This window comes from Rhodamnia argentea, chromosome 8 (assembly GCF_020921035.1).
Source record: "Rhodamnia argentea isolate NSW1041297 chromosome 8, ASM2092103v1, whole genome shotgun sequence".
Taxonomy (NCBI): Eukaryota; Viridiplantae; Streptophyta; class Magnoliopsida; order Myrtales; family Myrtaceae; genus Rhodamnia; species Rhodamnia argentea.
The window spans coordinates 20,635,772-20,655,578 of record NC_063157.1 but is presented as its reverse complement, the minus strand read 5'-3'; the positions used below and the strand labels follow the sequence as shown (position 1 = coordinate 20,655,578).

General features: G+C 39.3%; 2 protein-coding genes across 3 annotated transcripts; one reads left to right on the top strand and one right to left on the bottom strand.

Moving 5' to 3' along the window:
* Nucleotides 1-81: 81 nt before the first annotated feature.
* LOC115756502 (protein DETOXIFICATION 43) lies at nt 82-8,266 on the bottom strand. Of its 2 annotated transcripts, none has more exons than XM_030696315.2 (14): nt 8,169-8,266; nt 6,467-6,656; nt 6,075-6,196; nt 4,991-5,269; nt 4,585-4,778; nt 3,630-3,765; nt 2,809-2,905; nt 2,628-2,728; nt 2,113-2,276; nt 1,687-1,758; nt 1,315-1,431; nt 1,135-1,230; nt 927-1,048; nt 82-485 (listed from the first exon to the last, which is right to left on the bottom strand). In XM_030696315.2, exons 2-14 carry the CDS (start codon nt 6,577-6,579, stop codon nt 422-424), a joined length of 1,677 nt encoding a protein of 558 aa, XP_030552175.2. In that variant the 5' UTR covers nt 6,580-6,656; nt 8,169-8,266; the 3' UTR covers nt 82-421. The 2 variants fall into 2 exon arrangements, with proteins under 2 accessions (XP_030552175.2, XP_030552176.2); XM_030696316.2 differs by having other exon boundaries at nt 6,467-6,580; nt 8,169-8,264.
* Nucleotides 8,267-16,446: 8,180 nt separating this feature from the next.
* Nucleotides 16,447-18,240, top strand: LOC115756538 (7-deoxyloganetin glucosyltransferase-like). The gene is made up of 2 exons (XM_048283992.1): nt 16,447-17,033; nt 17,196-18,240. The coding sequence occupies exons 1-2, from the start codon at nt 16,457-16,459 to the stop codon at nt 18,140-18,142; spliced, it is 1,524 nt and encodes a 507-aa protein (XP_048139949.1). The 5' UTR covers nt 16,447-16,456; the 3' UTR covers nt 18,143-18,240.
* The last annotated feature ends 1,567 nt before the right edge of the window (nt 18,241-19,807 follow it).

The window sequence follows — 19,807 nt, the reverse complement described above, 5'->3', positions numbered from 1 at the left end:
ATTGGCGTTCTTCTATCTTAAACTTTGAAGGAAAGCTAAAGGCGATTTGCTTCACTGAGGCATTGTCAAGGGCCTCAAATGGCCAAACATCTTCGACAGAGAGAGCTTGAATTGTAAGAAACCAACAAAGTTGTCCAGGCAAACATAGCCAGGTTGTTGACAGGAACAAGTTCTAGTGCTTGATATCTGTTCCTGAAGGGGAACTTCTCTTTACCATTTTTGAGAGAGAGAGTCGTAGTCTTATATATACCCTCTGATGTACATGTAGAGCAGCATTCGAACAGGTTTATTGAGCAGGTCAACCATAATATAAGCACGAAACATGCATGACACAGATAACTTATTCCCTCACTTAAAACAGAAACGAAGTGAGGAAAAACTAGCAACAAGAACTATGCTGCCGGATTGCATGTGCAAAAAATTATGAAGCCTGTGGCGTCCGCTGACCCCTCAGAAATCTCCAAGGACCAGTTCCAGTTCCCATCCTGCAGAATGCAATAACATATTCATTCAATTTTATGAATGACTGGTGAACATTGTGAAAAAACAATGAAAGAAAGGTAACTGTGCAAGGAGGAGGAAAAGAAGCCCAATTTATGGGTACACTATGGTCATTTTCATTAATTAATCATTAACATTTGTCTGATTAAGCAAGGAGTTTTGTTTGCACAGTGAGGCAAATTTGGAATGAGTAGCCAGTCCTAGCTCTCGAATTCTCTCCTTTTCTTTGGCCCCATTTATCGTATGTTTCACAAACCCTAATGATATAATTCCCCGGACTACCAACCGATAAAATGAACAAGATGAAGAAGTCAACTTGTCAGTCAATCAGATTTTGTCAGGCCTTTCTACTATAATATACTTGGGTTGGAAATCACACTAGTTGGTCAGATTCTTGCACGACTGTTGTTAAGGCCAAAATTTACCTCCAGACACCAGCAAACGTACGAAGACCCATATAAATTGTCAAGGCAACCCAGATTCCTACAAAGCCGTTGCTCCCAAAGAGAAGGAGCAAGGAAGCAATGCTAACAATAGACACCAAAACCTGGAAGATAAGAAAAGGGAGCGAAAATATTATTAAGGAATTTCGGCTAAACCAAAGTCGTGAGATAATAAAGTTTCAGTACTTGCCATGGAGTATGCAGAGTAAGCAAAATCTGAAGCTCCAAAATTGACACCATCGAAAACAAAAGCTAATGAGTTGATTGGCTGCGTAGCTGCGACAAACTGATTGGCATATGAAGGAACATTAAGTATGTTTGTACAACATTCTTAACTAGAATGTTATGCTTCTGATTAGCAGGGATGTACCGGAAGGCCAACAAAAATTATTTGTTGAACATTGACATCTTTTGTAAATACACCGGATCCAAATCGCAGACCAACCCCGACCACAACAGCAAGCCCAAGGCCTAGGACAAAACCCATCTGCATAACAAAATTTTGCATATCATTTTAGGTATTCACACACTGACAAACACAGAGGATGCCCTTTTCCACGTGATAAATCATTCCTTGATAGTTATTTAAAGTAACTAAGGGACATCCAGACTGCTTATCTCATATTGACATGCATGTCAAAACAAAAGTATCGGAATCCCTTGTTGATGATACCGTAAGAGAAAACAAAAGAAAGAAGTCGGATGGCTTCCAACAATCTCATGTTCAATGTAACCAGAATACCTGTAATACCCTGGATGCAGCAGCTGTTGCCTTGCCATAATCTTTCTCAGCAAATGCACTGGCTAATATTGCCTACAATTTGTTAGAAAAGGACAATATCTATCATCTATCAGTATGAATAGAAAATTGCCCATTGACACGAGCAACATTATAAACATTCCTTCGAGACTAACGCATGACCAAAGGAAATTGGATCTAGGGTATACTCTAGTTAGCTCTATTTGCCAGTTCATGTTAGTAGGCTCTGCTGAGGTTTGACTCAGTTTTTACGCTGGAAAAACAAGCTGTTATCTAAAATTGGCGAATGCCGACTTTTATGCTGCCTCTGTGTACTCTTTGATACAAGGTTGCAACGTTTTGTCACAGGGTATGTAGCAGTACAAAAACTCACTGCTTCAAGTTTAAGAAAGAAAAAGAAGCATTTACCTGTCCAGCGACAGCCAAACCATCAGCCAGGAGTGATGATGTCATCCAAACCTGTAGACATATCTGGAATGCAGCCATGGGTGTTGAACCAAGCCTTGCCGCCATTGATGCGGCTAATGTAACACAGAATGTAACAGCTATCACTCTCGCCAACAGTAGAACACCTGCAGACAACAGCAAGCAGAAAGTAAACATAAACAGATACAGATATAAGGTATAAGTAGATATTTCAGATACACTGATCTAGAATTACAGAAGAAGCAAAATCCAGGTTAATGTTCCAGGTTTTAACGGCATGAACAATACGTTAGCAGAATGGGCAGCATGTCTTGCAAAGTTTGTTACTGTAAGTGCGTTAACGATACTATTTTTCCACATCTAATCTAAAGTCATCATTAGACCAAAAAAAAATTAATAATAATGTCATCAGGAGAGCAAGCAGTCCAAATTGAAATTTCTTGATTTGGAAGACGTAATCACAAGCAATCCATCAATGTTAGAAATCAACCACCTACCATTTTTCAAGAATCGATGAAATTGCAACTCTTTGATGCTGGGAGGTAAGAGTTCAACTTGTTTCATCAGCCTCCATAAGAGAATTATTGCTATCAAGTACCTGAAGGGATCACTGCCATAATGCACCAGTCCAAATGGCCCAAACAAGTAAAGAAGTAAAAGGTGGACAATTTTACTCACTGAGAAAGAACATGTGCTATGGCTGCACCACTAACTCCCATGTGGCAGGCGAAGATAAGTATGGGATCCAAAATGATATTTGCACCATCTCCTAAAACTGTTTTGAACCAATACACGACAAAATCAAGTTGAAGGTCTATGAGTCTCAAGAAATTTTCATAATTTTTCTTCCTTCATACATTGACAAGCGAGTTAATCCCACTCCGCAAAATCAAGAAGCAAGCGCGGTTTACAGATGCAAACTGGATTTAGATGCAGTTATTGCAATTCAGCAGGAATAAAAAGTGTCATCTTCCTCTCAAGGCAATCAGGAGCAACTACTGAATATACTAAATCAAGGGTTTTACCAAGACGTTAAGTCAACACAATGTCTTTTCAAAATATGTAAAATTTGCTTCTTTCATTTGATTCCTAAACATTAAGCAAAGTTGTATACAAAAGATATTAGACAGCAGGACTTTCTAACAATTATTGGTGGCATTGTTGTCCATGTCCTTCAATTAGTTGCGACTCTTCTCGTGAATGCCAAACTTATTTAAGCACTTGCGGGGCAAAACTATGACTGAGAGACAGGCTAGACAGCTATGATCCTTCTCTAAACCAAGTAATAAAGAAGTCATTAAGAATCAGTCTTAGATGAGTAGTTGCAGGGTCATAGGGCTTGAAAGCCATCCTTCTCGCCCAACACCCTTTGGCTGCTTTGCATGCTTTACTAATATCTGTTCTAGCTTGCAATTACATCTGGAAGTTATCTTCCATTCTTTCTATCATGCTACTGTACCTTAATAGAGAAGAAGAATCATAGAGAATATCTTTCTGACCTGTGGCATAAAGAGGAGTTTTAGTATCCTTAAATCCTCGAAAGACCCCTTGCATGGCCAAAGAGAGAAGAACTGCGGGAGCGCCAAGTGATCTCAATGTCAAGTACTTTTGCGCGGGAGCCAGCATGGGAGAATTCTAGCAGAAAGGTACAATAAGTGACTCTTTATATATGCAGGAGATATAACTGCTAATGCTAGACAGAAGTACTGTAGACTGACAGAGAGAATCGCCATATTATCGAAGCACGTGAAGATGATGAATCTCAAGTAACTTCTTCACATTTATTATTTGTGTTGGACATGCAATGTGATCATATAAACAACAGCAATGATCTTGAATCAGCAAACCTTGGTCAGGTGATGGCCAAAAAATATTTACACCGTACTCAATTTTTCTTAAGTTGAGCCATGAGACAACATGGACAAATAGGACAGAAATATCAATTTTAACTCATTTTTTGTGCATTTGTTGATGTTTGTAGACATAAATAAGTGAAAGAAAGATGCCACTCCACCAACAATTTTCTAATTGAGTGCTTTCAGTACAGAGAGTATTTCACTTTGAGTTTCATGCTATGAGGAACTTGTAAAAAAGCAAAGCTGATAACCTTTTCTTCATCCTCTTAGCTATAAGTTTGTGAGAATTGGCTTCAGCTTTGCCTTTTTGAAATCACAAAACCAGTTAAGAAAGGAGACAAGCTGAAAATGAAAATCTCCAAAGCCAGATTTGTCTAAGACACAAGTAACTGATACAGCTCCTTTACTATTAAAGAGCATTTTGTTATCTCATGGTAAATGCGCCAATGTAGATCTTAAAGATTGATTATCTTCATTTAGAAAGATAATTGTTAGGCACTCATATGATCAAGCGAGAAAATTGATGGGAAATATGCACATAGCACAGCAGTTTCCAAAATGCTATCATTGGGCATTCTTAGACTGCAGAGGAACTTACAGATTTGACACCCATGAAACCCAGGAGAGTTTTTGCTCCCAGTATAAGGAACAAAGTTTGCAAAAGACCAAGAATACCACCAATAACTAATGCTGTTGAAGCAGAAGGAATATGTCTCCTCTCCTTGCACGACTTGAATTTGTCCGCGTTGCTATCAGTGCCAGATGGAGAGTTACTAATACTTGGGATCAAATCTGGCGACCAACAACGAAATTGTCAAAATAGTTATACTGTCACTAACAAGTTTTGAAAGCAGAACATGGATGAATCTGCTTGCATATGACATAAGACAATGCCAACCGGCCACAACTCAAACGGAATAGAATCTACATTTTCACTCAACATCTAGAGCCTAAGTAAAATGAAGTTTAATTTTCAGAGAGAGAGAGAGAGAGAGAGAGAGTACCGGTTTCTTGCCTAAGCTCTTTATTTTCACTCTTTGTCGCTGAACCTTTTCCAAGGTTCTCAAGCACAACATCTTCTGTAATCACTCCTTTCATCTCACTGATTTTGATACGACCTTTTTCTGGTTCCTCACCTGTTGCGGATTCATTACTAGCTCTTCCGAGAGTTTCCTCCTCGGCAACAAAAGATGTTGTTATACTGACCAGGGGAAATATGGTAATCCTTGAAGCTTGGTTAAATATAGCGATTGAAACTCCGACAGCAGCAATTTCCACCGGACCTACGTAAAACATGATATCAGCATAAAATCCATGTTAATCAGAAAAGCAATTCATTTGTAACATGAAAAATCAATTTTCAGTGAGCTGTATCTTTTGTAGGATTATGATGCTTCCCTTCTTATCTACCAGCAAGAAAAATCACCATTTACCTTCTGGGAAATATCACATGTACCCAGCATACAAACTGGTGCAAAAACTTCCCCGAGCAAGTGCTAAGAGTGACTAGTGAGAACATAGCATATAATCAACAAAGGCCAGTGAGTAAAGACTATACTATAACAGAGCAATCCTAAGGAACATGTCCAAGCCCTTTCCCTTTAAGTGAATTTGGAAAAATGTTCATAAGCGATATAAAAATCATTGGGATGCTTATCCATACTCCTGTTCATTAAAAACTCTTTCCAGCCTGCAGCAGAAAAGAGCGGAACCCTTTGATCTCATGGAGTCCTATCGGTAGTACAAAGTAGGATCACATAAAACAATGATAGGTGTAAAGGCAGCTAGCTTTTGCTTTACAGCAATAAATTTAAGGATTCATCAAAGAAATTTATCTTTTCTTCAGTAAACATTTTAATGGAGACAACAAACTGTTGCTGGCGTGATTTATGCCTCTTTTCGATATACTGCAATACATTAAACAACACAGTATTTCAATGTACATAAATGCAATAGCGGTTTTTGGTGCATGGTCTGTTATGTATCTCAGTGATTGCCACAATCATTTATTGGGAAATGAAAAGGACTATCTGTGATGGAATCCTACAGATTTTCTTCAACCATGAAGATAGAGTTCAATAATCAGACCTAAGCGGCCAATAAATGCCGTGTCAATTAAGGAAGCAACTGGATCGGCGGCTAAAGCCAAGGCTGCAGGAAATGCAATCCTTAGTATCTCTAAGCCAAGCGCATCCATCTTGAAAACATGCCTGAAATTAAATTTGCATATGAACATTAGCTTTCCAAAGGAAACTGATAATGTTTTTCCATATTTGCTATAGCATGTGCTCTATAAAAAGAAAAGGCAGCAGCTAGAAGGAGTAAAAGGAGATGATCATATAGTAACCAATATATGTATTTGTTAATGAAAATGAACCTCAGAACTGCCTTCAAAGGTTCAACTCTAAAATCACATACACGAGCTCTTTCAGAAGTGAATTGTTGAAACCGAAATAATGTAGAGAGGCACCATGCTGTACCTTGTATCTCTGAAGAAAACAATGAAGGGCATGCTCCACTTGCTCTTAGATAGATGACGATAACTGTCTTCTGGCATCTTTTCCAGTGAATTCAAGTCACTTGGCCCAGACATACTACACTAAATGCAAAATGGGAGGCAATTTGTCCTTGGCTGGTCCTAAAGCAGAGGACCTAACAGCCTTTTGGCAACTGCAGAAAATCAATTATCATAAATTTTTCACCAGCTTTGCTCTGCATCATATGCAATGTTCATGAGGACCATGCTACAGCCATCAGATACAATAGTGAAGATTAAAGAAGCATGCGAAGTATGGAAGTTCTCTGAGGACAAATAGTCCAACTAGATGGAGCAAAGGATAGTAAGTTAAACAGCAATGCTTGAGGAACCACCATGGAACTTTAGAGTCACATATAGAAGAAAGATAACCAGCACTTCAGACCAACCTCTCTCGTAGGATATTGTAGTGGGGCATGTAATGAAGGAAGAAATAAGAAGAGCTGAATCGAATCAAAGGCAATAGAAACTCGAGCCTTATTTATTACCGGTGTAGACATTCTCACTCCTCCAAAATGGTGGCGGATGAAAGCAAATATATTTATTATATGTTCAAGATGCCGCCAAGTACTGCCAACCTTGTGGAGTATCTAGTGTATCTAGCATACTAGTTCTGTTTGGCTGAAAAAAGGTAGCAAAAAAGAAGTAAAGAAAGCTGCTTACATGTGCCAATGGAACAATTGCCACAAACTGGCCAGTGCATATGATGCGATTATCGAAGATTTATATTGTGAACAAATTCGGGCACGAGGATTGACAGGATTCGGTGTCAACAACTAGCTTCGCCTCTAAGTTGCAACTAAGATTTAACAACTCGGGATAATGCGGACCAAAATATCTAATCAAAGGAACAATGATTAATTGAGTAGAGAAACACCGTGTGAACACCTTTGCATGTCAAAGTGTCCAAAACTAACACACTAGACAGAGTAACTGAGACGGCAGATGTCGGGGAATAAGACATGTGCTACTAAGACAGGACATGGGACCTTCCCTAGTTCCAGCTTCCCCTGATAACAACCTAACGTGCGGAGAGACAGAGACAGGGACAGACAGAAAGAGATTCTTCCATCTGAAGCAGAGCTCCTCCATTACATGCACAAGATAACTGCTCTGCTCATGCTCAATGCTCATCGAATCGGAGGGGCAATTGTGCTGAGCCTCGAGCCAACAATGCATATCAAAACTACTATAGATCAGCATTGACGATATACATTTCTCATCACCAACAATGCATGCTTGAGTTCTTAAAATGTGATTTGTCTGGTCTAGTGGAACGAGTCAATGCAATACTGGCTCTTAGCGCATAGTGATCAGGTCATTGAAGAGCCGGGGAATGGTAGAAACAGGTAAGCGTCGAATGAGCAGTCAAATCATTTTTCAAGACGACTCCAAGAATTAAAAAACAACATTCATATGCGGCGATCACCGCGTGCATGTAGATATGCAGAAACTTCATGTCTAATCATCGACCGCCACTTTCTGATATGGTCGAGAATGCAACCTTTGGAAGCTCAGAAAAATGGAAATATGCATCTGCCGTGTGCTTGAAGATAGTGAAGCAAGATTATCATTTTTGAAGGGAAAAACACTCATCACTTAGACAGCAGCAAGGGAACCAAACAAAAAAAAAGGAACCTGCAAACCTTTCTGATTTTTTTCTGTGTGTGTGTGAGATGGAGAGAGAACACGCAAACTTCTTTCCACCAACTTCTTTTGGGTTCTCATGCAGAAACCCTTTGCCCGCTCTTCCCCTTTTAAAGTGTGTCCATCGTCCTCGCTGCTCTCCCTTTTGTTTCATAAAACAGTTTCCTAATTTTCCTGCGTTTAGTTCACCAAAAATAAACTTGTCAATGAAAATATTTTCCACCCATTAAAAAAAATACCTTCAAAAGTGAAGAAAATATTTTCCTCCTTTTGGAAAGTAAGAAAAATATTTCCCTCATCTTTCCTCCCTCCATTCCTACACATTCATTTTACTTTAAATTATTTTTTTTCTTTTCTTTTTATTTTTATTTTTTATGTGTAAAAATCAAAATAATTAGTAATTATGTATTTTTATTTTGTTCTATTCTTTCTTCCTCTGCCGGTAGCCGGCCATGGCGATGGCGGGTGGTCGGCCACAAGTGAGGTCGAGCCTCACCGGCTCTAGTGAGGCTCGAGCTCGTCAAGGCGGATCGGCCTCGCTAGAGGCCGGCAAGGTTTAGCCGTGGCGAGCTTGACCTCGTTGGCCTTGGGCGAACTTGTCCCTCGTTTGTGACCAGTGACCAGCAAAGAAAGAAAGAAATGACAAAATATAAAATATAAAAAAACTCAAAAATATTAAATTTTTCAAAAAATGATCAATTTCTATTGCTTACAAAAATAAAAGCATTTTCCATTGACTATTTATTTCAAGGCATACCAATAATCATTTTTACGAAAATATTTTTTAAAATCATTTATTTTCTGCGAAATAAATGGAGCCTTAGATTACTTTTATTGTGCAAACTAGCGGTGCAGAAGTTTCTTTCACATAAGTCACATACAGTTCTTGTTTTTAGCATGTAGCTTTATTCCGTAAAATAGGTCGACATTTCCATTCCAAGACCGTTTGCACCAAAACAAAACTTTTATGCTGACGATATATGTAATAGAAATCACTATACACGATGGAGAAAGCCAAAGTGTGTAATTGCTCGTCCTCTATCCTTTCTCATTCGCAATTCTACTAGCCTAATTATTATTATTTTTTTCATTCTTGATATGGAGCCGAAAGCAGACTATTAACATTTCAACATAGTGTTTATACATCCCATGTTATGCTCGCGATATCGACTCGAGCTTATCGTTGATGGCTTTGCGCAGCATTTGGTTTTAAAGATTAATTCAATAATTTTTCTAAGAACGCTCAGTATTTCTCTCTTTACTAAATTGACACTAAAGCGTCAACTGTTGCACTAATTTGATTTCAATGTTTACTTCTGTCAATGTAAGGAATCTAATTACAAAGAAAGGGAAAGGGCAAGAAGAGATTCTCGACCACCAACTATATATATGTGTGTGTGTGTGTGTTGAATGCATGAAATTTAAAGACGTCAGCATGACCCCAATGTGGTCGTCGACTTTTGTGCCATGCATTAGTTTAAGTGCTTTGTTAGGTTGCTTGCGACTTTTTGATATTGGAGACCACGTTGGAAACCCAATACCCAATCAATATATGCTAGTCGTCATTACCTAATTTTTTCCCGTAATCTCTATATCTGCATGTTATGTAGTTTGATCTGATTAGCTTTGACCTATTGGGTTGATAAGGGCCACCTAAGGTTGTGTTAGTGTAAATACTTTGTATTTCTCAAAAGATGGGACCTGCACGACGAATAATTGAAACGATATTTGCCCACATGACTTATAAACCATGCAATAACTTATCGTTGATGATTCGCCCAATAGGGTCACCTGCATTAAGAGCAGTTGATTTGTTTGTGAATCTAATGGAGTTATATGACACCACGTAGGAAGGTATTAGGATTACTTAAAAAACTTTAACAGCTCTTACTAAGTGATGTGTCAACACCCGATAGAAGATCGTCACGTCATTAAGTAAAAGAGTTTCAATACGATTTTTTAATATGTTTAGCATAACTCCATTACTTAATTGGTAAGAACACTAGTGGTGTTACAACTTTCACATGACGCTCACTAGAATGTTATAACTTTTTCTTCACTCACTTGAGTGGCACATCAGTGTATTGTTCACTTGATACGTATTCCGATAATTCGTTCTAGGTGACTTTTTAAGTCATAATTTTGAAACCGACCTTGCTTTTTAGAAGAAATTGAAGATCCATGTGAAAAATTTCTCACCCCATGTGACAAGAGCTAACAAAACGAAGATGTTTCTTAGGAAGACTCTCTCTCTCTCTCTCTCTCTAGCTTTGTTTTCAGCTTAGAAGCATAGCCTGGTGACTTCGACGCCACTCCTCCTTCGTCGTCCATTGTTGCTCTCTCTTCTGTCTTTGCGCTTCCTTTGAGAGCCCAAAATTCGTTGGCGGACGAAATAAAGAAATGGCGATGGTGACTTCTAAGAGAGAATGAGTAAGGGAATCTCTTTTTTGAGTAAGGGCTCTTCACCAACGGATGCCCTTCTCCCTCTCCCTCGCTTGCTCTGAGAACGAACCCCAATATCGGGTTGGAAGCAGAGTTAGGATTCTTCACCAACCTTTTCAACTTGGACAGAATTTTACCCAAATTTTCTTAGATTGAATTAGGGTTGTTTAAATAGATCTATAAACAACGTAGTTTAACTTCTCATTTGGTGATTTCATTTTGTCAGCGAGCCCCGTCGTACGTTATATAATAAACTAATGTCAAATCAGATTTTCAGGCGCAACAAATCGTCGATGGCATTCAAGTGAACGATTTTTTTAAAAAAAAAGTGGTCTCATGTGAGTGAAAACGAAGTTATAGCACTCAAGTGAACACCGTACAAAATTTATTGTGTTTTTATCCCAAAAATAGAGCAAGGACAATGGTAGTGGGTGATAGCCTCCAGAAGATATCATGGCACCTTCTTTTAGTTTGTAAATCAGGTTATCAAACCTATAAAACATAATCAGAGATCAGTGCATCTGCAACAAGAGCAAATAGAGAAGGTGGATGGACCTAAAAAATGATGGATGTTGATGGTCGCGTTTGGAGATAACATAGTTTATTGTAAAGCAATGTCATTAACCTCTTAGGGGTTTCTATCTTTCTTGAAATCCATTTATATTGTCCATCTTCATTCCATTTCCCCGTTTCTAAATGCGTGCCCGAGGATGTGGGCTTGCACGTAAATTAAATAGGTTATCACTCATGATGCCGACCCTGTATTGCTTAAAAATATGACAAGACTGCCGATCTCTCACTTTGAGTTCAAAGCGCAACACAAGTTTTGAGAAAGAAATCGTCCGGGCTAGTTTTGCTGACTTTGGAATCAACAGGCGCTTGGATTCTAGATCTATTTCACTGCCTTCTAGAGAATTACTCCATGTTTTATCAGGTCATAAAACGGGGAGATAGCAAGTTCTCGACATTAATCTTCGCATTCGGGTTCACCCCTTTTTTCGCGAGGAGAAGAAGACGAAGAAAGAAAAATATATTAGGTTAGCAAAGATTAGAATCACCATCGTTTGGGGAGTAGTACAAGGAGGACAAGGGAAGGTACGAAAGGATGCTCCAAATGGTAGGGTTGGTGGAGCATTACTTGGCGTATTGAAGTGGGCGCCCTAGATTAAACACCGAGGAACCAAAGTGGGAGGACAAGATGAGCTACAACATCACATCATGACCAAAATAATGCACAATTTATCGGAATGCATTAGTTTCAACGAAAAGCAGGAAGAGGGTTTCCGTTTTTCGTGTGGAGGCCACGATGCCTCCACGATCAATATTATCATTCCTTGTCATCGCATGCACCTCCGCACGCGCAAGGCTTTCCATTCTCTTCAATTGTCCTTTGTTGATTATGTTGTAGGTTTGTTTGTAAAACAAATAAAAGCATCTTTTCTTTGTCCCACGTAGGAAAGACGGGAGAGTGCAAGATACTTTAATAGTTAGAAAGTTATTATAGTTTTTCAAATAAAAAAAATGGGCAAGTGAGATACGCTGTTGGTATACTTTATTAATTCTAATTCGGAATGTTTAGTTATTTAATTATCTCTAATAGTTATTTGAACATGAAGAATCTTTGTTATTTAATTATGTCTAACAGTTATTCAGACGTGTTTTTGGACTTGAAGCGTTATGTCCAAATATTATAGAGTTGTATTCTCTTCTCTCTCTCTCTCTCTCTCTCTCTCTCTCTCTCTATATATATATATATATATATATATATGTTCTGTTCATTATTTTATAACTTTAACTTCCAAATTTCATTTTTTCTCAAAGAAATACATCTTTCATCTCAAATTGTTTCCCTTGAGAGATTCTGGAAAAATGTCAAAATTGTTATCTTCTATTCTCACTTAAGATGTTGTCGTATGCGGAAAGATATTTGCCAACAAATGAATCCTTAAGGAGAGCGTTGTTACGTCTCAAAATTTGATTCCATTTTGTTTCATTCCTCCGATATTTTCCAACAGATTCCAACAAATGTGAGAATGTGCTTCTTTTATCTTGTCTTGTCTCCACAAGCTGTCCCCTTTTCTTGTAATGTGCACATATTATAAGCCAGCACTAGCTATGGCTAGGGAACGAGGTGGGCATCCAAACCAAACTATGGATGAATCCGCTTGTGGACCTCCCAACATTCTTTGTTGACTGACGAAAGCAAGTCCACTTCTTTCCGTTGTGGCTTTCCTTTGTGCGTCCGTCGATCACTTTGATCACTATACTAAACCGCGGAGTTAAAAAATCAATTGCTCTTTGATTAATCATATGCCAAGATATTATAACCGGTGGATTGTGCATATCCCAACAATCTGGTTAACCCTATCTCGCACATTGGTCAACAAGTTTCGTCTTAAGATAAACGAGAGGAGAAAACATCTCAGAGATTTTGTAATTGAATCGAGCCCAACTTAAGTTTGAACAGCTTGAGTATTGAGTCGAGACCAGCTCGAGCTTATTGACTACCATGACCCAAGTGACTTGCTAGCCCAGTTAAGTGGTCATGTTTTTGTATTGCCTATTATTGACCCAAACAAATGACCCACTTTTTGTTGCAATCGATTAGTAACAAACTTAGTCAATAATAGCAATTTGACGAACAACAGAAATCATCAATGAAAAGAATAATCAACAACTTGAAGAGCATCGGTAACCAAAGAAGTTATTAATCTTGGGATAAAGTCGTTGACATCAACATGATGGGCAACTACCTAGTAGCGATATTTTAGGATATTTAAGCTCTTTTAAATAAATTGTACTAGATAATAGGATACTATTGATAATATAATTTCTTATAACAATTGGTAGGATTAACAAGTTATCTTTTAAAATCAATCACCGTTTATAACCGTTGATTGTAGGCTTTAAATAGCTATAGTTTTCAGTCAAAAACCTATTATCTTTCAACTATCTTTTAATTACAGACCCAAAAAAATTATATTTCAATTCCTGTACTTTAGCTATAGTTTTCAGATATTTTGTCGTTGATTAAATTTTACCTTGTATCTCAGTTGTAGCTTTCAGATTATTGACGTAGATTAAACTCTAGCGTTGTATCTTTATGCCATCGCACTTTGTCGTTAGTTAGATTTCGAAATTTTTTTATTGGCATCATTGTTGATTAAATTCTGTTGGAGTATATGTGTTCCTTGTGCTTCATGATAAGACGCATGACTGAAATCGTCATATGACTCATACCCTCTTGATAAAATCGAAGAAACAATTTTGGTGAAAGACATTTCACTGTCGATCAAATTTTCAGCGAAAGATCTTTTTGTAGGTCCAGAGCCTGATCATGCTACGGGTAACACTGGTGATAGAGCTACCCAACTTGAGACCTCAGCCACTCCAATAACAATGGAGCCAAGCCAAGAGGGCAATGTTGAAATCTGCGGGACCTTATGAAGGGGCAAGCAAAGGAGTCAGCACCAAACCCCACTTTGGTGGCTACCACGAAGAAGTTGTTCTAGGAACATTAAAATGAGATGGAAAATCATTTAGTGAGACATATCTCTGGCGTGGTAAGGCCGATTAGTCATCAATGCGATCAACGATGTCATGTCCAAGCCCAGGACATCAAATCGCTCCATACGTATCTAACACAATACGGTGGTTTCCGAGTAAGTTCCTCCTCCAACTTTTGGTCAATTAAATGGTGAAAATAATTTAGGCCAGGTAATCCTACGATCAGGAGTATTTGACAAAGGCATGAAAATCCCAATCAAGTATTAATCTGGTTAATGGAAACAATCACGTTGCCGACTATAATAACACGGCAAATCTAGATGTTCCACAAGTGGGACCTTTACCGAACGATGAAAAGGTTTGGCCCTCAAGGACAGTCGTAGTAACCTGGCTTGCTTATCGGGGGCCTTTTACGGGGACAAATACCAGCTGAGCTAGCGTACCTCTAAATTCTTATGAACACAACATCATTTTTTATTTGTCCATATCTCATCAAGATCTTCATCATTCTGGCTGGTTTAAGCTGACCTTTCATGGATATCATCACAACCCTTTATTTTTCATGACGAACATTTGCACTTATTGTAGTAAATATTATAACAGTGATAGTTGTGGAATCACCAAAATCCCTGGAAATGTTTCTTCAACATGAAGCACTTCCTATGTTCACCCCATGTAATTTTCGGCCCTTTGAGGTATTCAATGGGCTTGGCCGAATTATGTGTTCTTGTAGGCTTACTCCACATAATTTAACTAAGCTCAAAGCCTCCCTGCTAAAGTCCATTCAACACTAGCCTAATTATGTGCAATTTATGTGAGTCTAATACTACTCAAAAGCTCCTACCATGCAAATTAATAATATTTTGTTTAGGAATTGGGGTTGACTTCTAATTTTCTATGTAGTAAATGATTAATTGGGTCGCCAAAATTTAAGTACTAGCACTTGGCTGAAACACTTGCACCTTTTGTCAGAGCCGCATATCCTTTTTCCACAATGTCCCATAAACCTCGGGCCATCGATGAAGTAGTCATTTCAATGTTTCAATACTCATAGCCATTTCCATTGAAACTAGGAATGGGTAGTGAGTTAGAGTTGGTCATAGCTTTGGTGTCAAATATCTAAGTTGGTGATTTAGATGCGGTTAAATGAGACTAAAGCCATAATAGCAATCGAAAGAGGTTTTGACACCACTGTTAATTTCTGTTTGTTTATCTTGAGGAGTTGGGATAAATAAGTTTCTAGTTTTAAAAAGGGAGAGCTCGGTGGAAAATTTGGTACAATTTGAGGGTTTGGTGATGGAAAATGATTGTACGAGATTTGGTGGATGCCTACAATGTCTTTGAACTAGGGGTACATTACTGACAAGTTAGTTTAAAGATATTGTGCGAAGTACAAGTCAACGATGCTGGAGTCGAAACTCCGATAATTCACCTTAGATGTGGGATGCTACTATACGATCTTGCCCGACGGTAGCCATCCGAAGATGACGTGGAGTCTACTTTCTCCATCATCACCCCCTAAGTTGAGAGAAAATATTTTCCTTCCCTTCATTCTAGAGGAATACCCTCGAATTTTACGTCTCGTAGTTCGGACGAATCGGTTTAAGGACTTTACTCTAGTCCCATTAAAACCCATATTTATGGGCCTCTTCCACCAACTCTCTACAAGACCATTGGCCGAAATTTTACCAACTCATCAAGTTATAGAGTTATCTCGTATTGCACAGACATATCTACGCATGCTACACAATCCTACCAAATGTATATGCATGCTAGAGTCTTCTAGAAATTGGATTGACTTTTCACAAGTAACGCTTTTCGGAAACTGTTTTTGGCCTAACGTCTTAGTAAAAGCAACGTTTCGTAACTAGAGTTGCCGTTGGAATTTCCAAAAAGCAACGCATACCCCAAATGTTGTAGAAAGCTGTGAGAAATGACGACTAGCTTAAGCTAGTGTTATACCGTAGTTAAGGCTAGGCTCTTGCTTGTGTTGCCTTTATGCTCTTCGTTGCCTTAGGCGGCCTCTTAGGGCACGTTGCAATTGCAAGGTGCCCCAAGATCGCTGTGGTTGTTGTCAATGCAGTCTGATTTGCTGATAGGTAAGAAGATTCATCACAACTAGGGCAAACGACGTACGGAGCTAATACTCCATGAATGTTTGGTGTGAACAGAGACATTCATGAAACTCCATGACCAACTATTCCAAGACGACCAAATTGTGAGTGCATGTTATTTGAGAGGCAGTATCCCTACATATATTCCATCTCTTTTCGTGAGGCACGTTCACTTTTGTGAGGGAGATCTAATAAAGAGTAACGAGATGACTGAAACGGGTTCAATGGAAGATCATCTGTCCGAGTCATCATGCTCAAGAAAACCGCATGCCATCTGTTTTCCGGCACCAGCGCAGAGCCACATAGGCGCGATGCTCAAACTGGCAAAACTTCTCCATCACAAGGGCTTCTACATCACCTTCGTCAACACCGAGTTCAACCACGCACGGCTACTCAAAGCGAGAGCCGGTGATCCTAATAGCGCCGTGGAGGGGGACCTTTTAAGCGGCAACCGTTTTCGGTTCTTGACGATCCCTGATGGGCTTCCCCCTTCGAATGCTGATGCGACGCAGGACTCCGTCTCGATCACTAAGTCAGCGAGGCACCACATGGTCGCTCCTTTCTCTGACCTTGTATCCAACCATCTTCGTCACGCTTCCGATACTTTGAAGGCAACTGGTACTGCTAGTTTTCCTCCGATTTCTTGCATCGTTGCAGATGGTTTCATGTCGTTCACTACATGTCCCGCCGCTGAAAAGTTTGAGATCCCCCTCATAAATTTGTGGACTATCCCGGCCTGTGCCCTCATGGGGCTCATGCAATTTCGCGCCCTCATGGACAAGGGTCTTGTACCTCTCCCAGGTAAAATAAGGATGGCTATGACTAGAATTCTTAAGAGTTCAATGTTCAAAGAGTTTATTACGCTTATTAATCCACTAAAATTAACGATAAAAATGCATGCTTCACAACCCCAACATAGAGACGCTTTTCCAAAGATGTAGCGTATGTCTCTTGCACATGCAGATGAATCCTATCTGAGCAATGGCTATTTGGACACTCCCATTGATTGGATCCCTGGCATGAAGAACATGAGGCTACGCGACATGCCCGGCTGCTGCCGCATCACCGACCCTGACGACACTTTCTTCAACTACATCTTGGGAGTCGCCGACCGAGCTCAGAAAGCCACAGCTACCGCCATTCACACTTTTGAAGCGCTGGAGCCCCACGTTTTAAGTGCCCTGTCCTCGTTGGTCCCTAGACTTTACGCGGTGGGACCACTCAATCTACTGCTCAACCAAATCCCCGGAAGCGACCAGCCGTCTGTCGTGAAGAACATTGGAGGCAATCTGTGGAAAGAGCACAGCGAATGCATCCAATGGCTGGACTCGAAGAGACCCGGATCGGTGATTTACGTCAGCTTTGGGAGCGTAGCATGTCTGACGCACCAGCAGTTGGTAGAGTTTGCAGTGGGACTGGCCCGTAGCGAGCAATGCTTCTTGTGGGTCATAAGGCCGGACCTGGTTATGGACGCGAGTGGAATTGATCTTCCGGGTGAGTTTCTTGAAGAAATCACGAGAGAGCGGGGTCTTCTCTCGGGTTGGTGCCCACAAGAGAAGGTACTAAACCACCCTGCTGTCGGAGGGTTCTTGACTCACTGCGGGTGGAGCTCGACCATTGAGAGCTTGTCGGCCGGAGTGCCGATGCTCTGTTGGCCACGTCAAGTCGACCAACAGACTATTTGCAAGTATGCTTGTGACGAGTGGGGGGTCGGGTTGGAGATCGGTAGTGATGTGAAGAGAGAGGAAGTCGGGAAGCTTGTGAGGGAGTTGATGACGGAAGGAGAGAAGGGGAAGAAGATGAAGAAGAGGGCTATGGAGTGGAAGGAACTCGCAGCGCAGGCGGTTGGTCCGCACGGTTCCTCCTCCATTAGTTTGGACATGTTGATCAACGATATCTTGTCTAAATAATTAGTTGGTTGTATAGAGTCCTACGACTAATATTTGCATGTTTTCTGTGTTCCCCGGTCGTCATTAAGTTGAAGATGATTTTGGAGTTTGATGAGGAAGTTGTGCGATATCTGCTTTCTAGCGTGAATATTTCAATTAATTACTTTATTATGAAGTACATCTACCGATGATTTTAGTACTATGTGTCATTGAGGCATGTTTAACAAGAAATTAACAATTTTGCATGTAATTTGGTACTATGACAAAGAAGGCAACTCTAGTAGGGTTATAGCAGCATTGGTTTGGACTGATTCATCTCATTCCTTGCATAAACTTGAAGATCAGTATATAAATATCCTCAACCCAACTAAATTAGTCTAGCTCATGCACAAACCTGACTGGACTGAGGAAATGGAATCTCAAAAATCTTTTAACCCTACTCATTAATAACTTTCTCATGTCGAATATATCTAAATAGATAGTTTGAAAAATCTCTACCTACTTATGATCCTATGATATTCGGCTTTGATATTTGAGGTAGAATATTTTGTGTTTCATGCAAAGCCAGCCACTTTCAATACCGTGATACATTGACAAAAAAATAAAACTGGGACACGAGTATTTTTTAATTTTTTTTTTTTGTTGGGTTGTAAGGAATGTACTTACCTTGAAAATGGAAGTTGGACCATCCAGCATTGCACTTAAATATAGGAGCTTTGTCTATTCCATTTACTGTTTAAAGAGAGGTGATTTTTCTTAGCGAAACATGATAGGAGGAGGAAAAATTTTGCTATGGAATAACATAATCTAAACTTAGTACTAAGAGATCTATTTGGCCTAAATGTATTGCTTCGAAGAGAGATATTGGTTCATCAGAATATTAAGAACGTTTCACAAGTATACTCTATGTTTCAGAAACAAATGTCTTCTAAATTACAATCAAAAGTGACGAGATTGTGCCTATTCAAATACATATAGTTTGAATAGAAGTGCTGGTTGATGCTAGTAAAGGAAACAAAAAGGAACTATTTATTTGCACTATTTAAATTGTACATACTATTTCAATGAACTCAATGCAATTATGGATATCTTTTCTTTCTTTTCTTTTCTTTTTCTAAGAGAGGTATATAGATTGCATCGTTTTCTTGAGTATGTCTTGCATGAAGTTTACGAAGAAGTAGATATTCAATGGGTAGATTGTTGACGGTAAGCTTACCAAATCCGAAGAATGTCATGTGGGGGATGTCTAGCTGAGCTGGTTCTTTTTACCTCTCTTTTTTCTGTACTTTGTGAGAGTGACTAATATCGTACTAGCATCGTGCTGCTAATTCCCAAACTCTGAAATTCTTTCTAGTGGATGATCTGTGACGAGAAAACGAAAGCGTGTGTGCTCGATGCCTTAAATCGAACCATGGGGTAAAAATTAGTATTTATCAATGAGATCCTTTGTCAAGTTGCGCCCTTTATCCCACTTGTAAAGTTGTCTATTTCTACATACTACCCACAAAGTAGGAGATATGGATGAAATAGCACGCACAAAGTTTTTTTTTTTTTTTTCTGTTAAATGAGCAATATTATCTCCCATTATAGTCAAGGTTCCTGATTACTAAAAACAAATGTGGACGATGCATTCCCATATGTTCGTAACTCATCAATTGAAGGCGTATAATAACATAGGATACATTA

Bases quoted from the DNA above. Each gene is read 5' to 3' on its own strand.
- LOC115756502 (XM_030696315.2), bottom strand. From the start codon at position 6,579: ATGTCTGGGCCAAGTGACTTGAATTCACTGGAAAAGATGCCAGAAGAC. The intron at 6,197-6,466 runs GTACAGCATGGT...ATTTAATTTCAG, and splicing joins GTTTTCTTCAGAGATACAAG to GCATGTTTTCAAGATGGATG. The intron at 2,906-3,629 runs GTCAGAAAGATA...GGTTCAAAACAG, and splicing joins AACTCCTCTTTATGCCACAG to TTTTAGGAGATGGTGCAAAT.
- LOC115756538 (XM_048283992.1), top strand. From the start codon at position 16,457: ATGGAAGATCATCTGTCCGAGTCATCATGCTCAAGAAAACCGCATGCC. The intron at 17,034-17,195 runs GTAAAATAAGGA...TTGCACATGCAG, and splicing joins GGGTCTTGTACCTCTCCCAG to ATGAATCCTATCTGAGCAAT.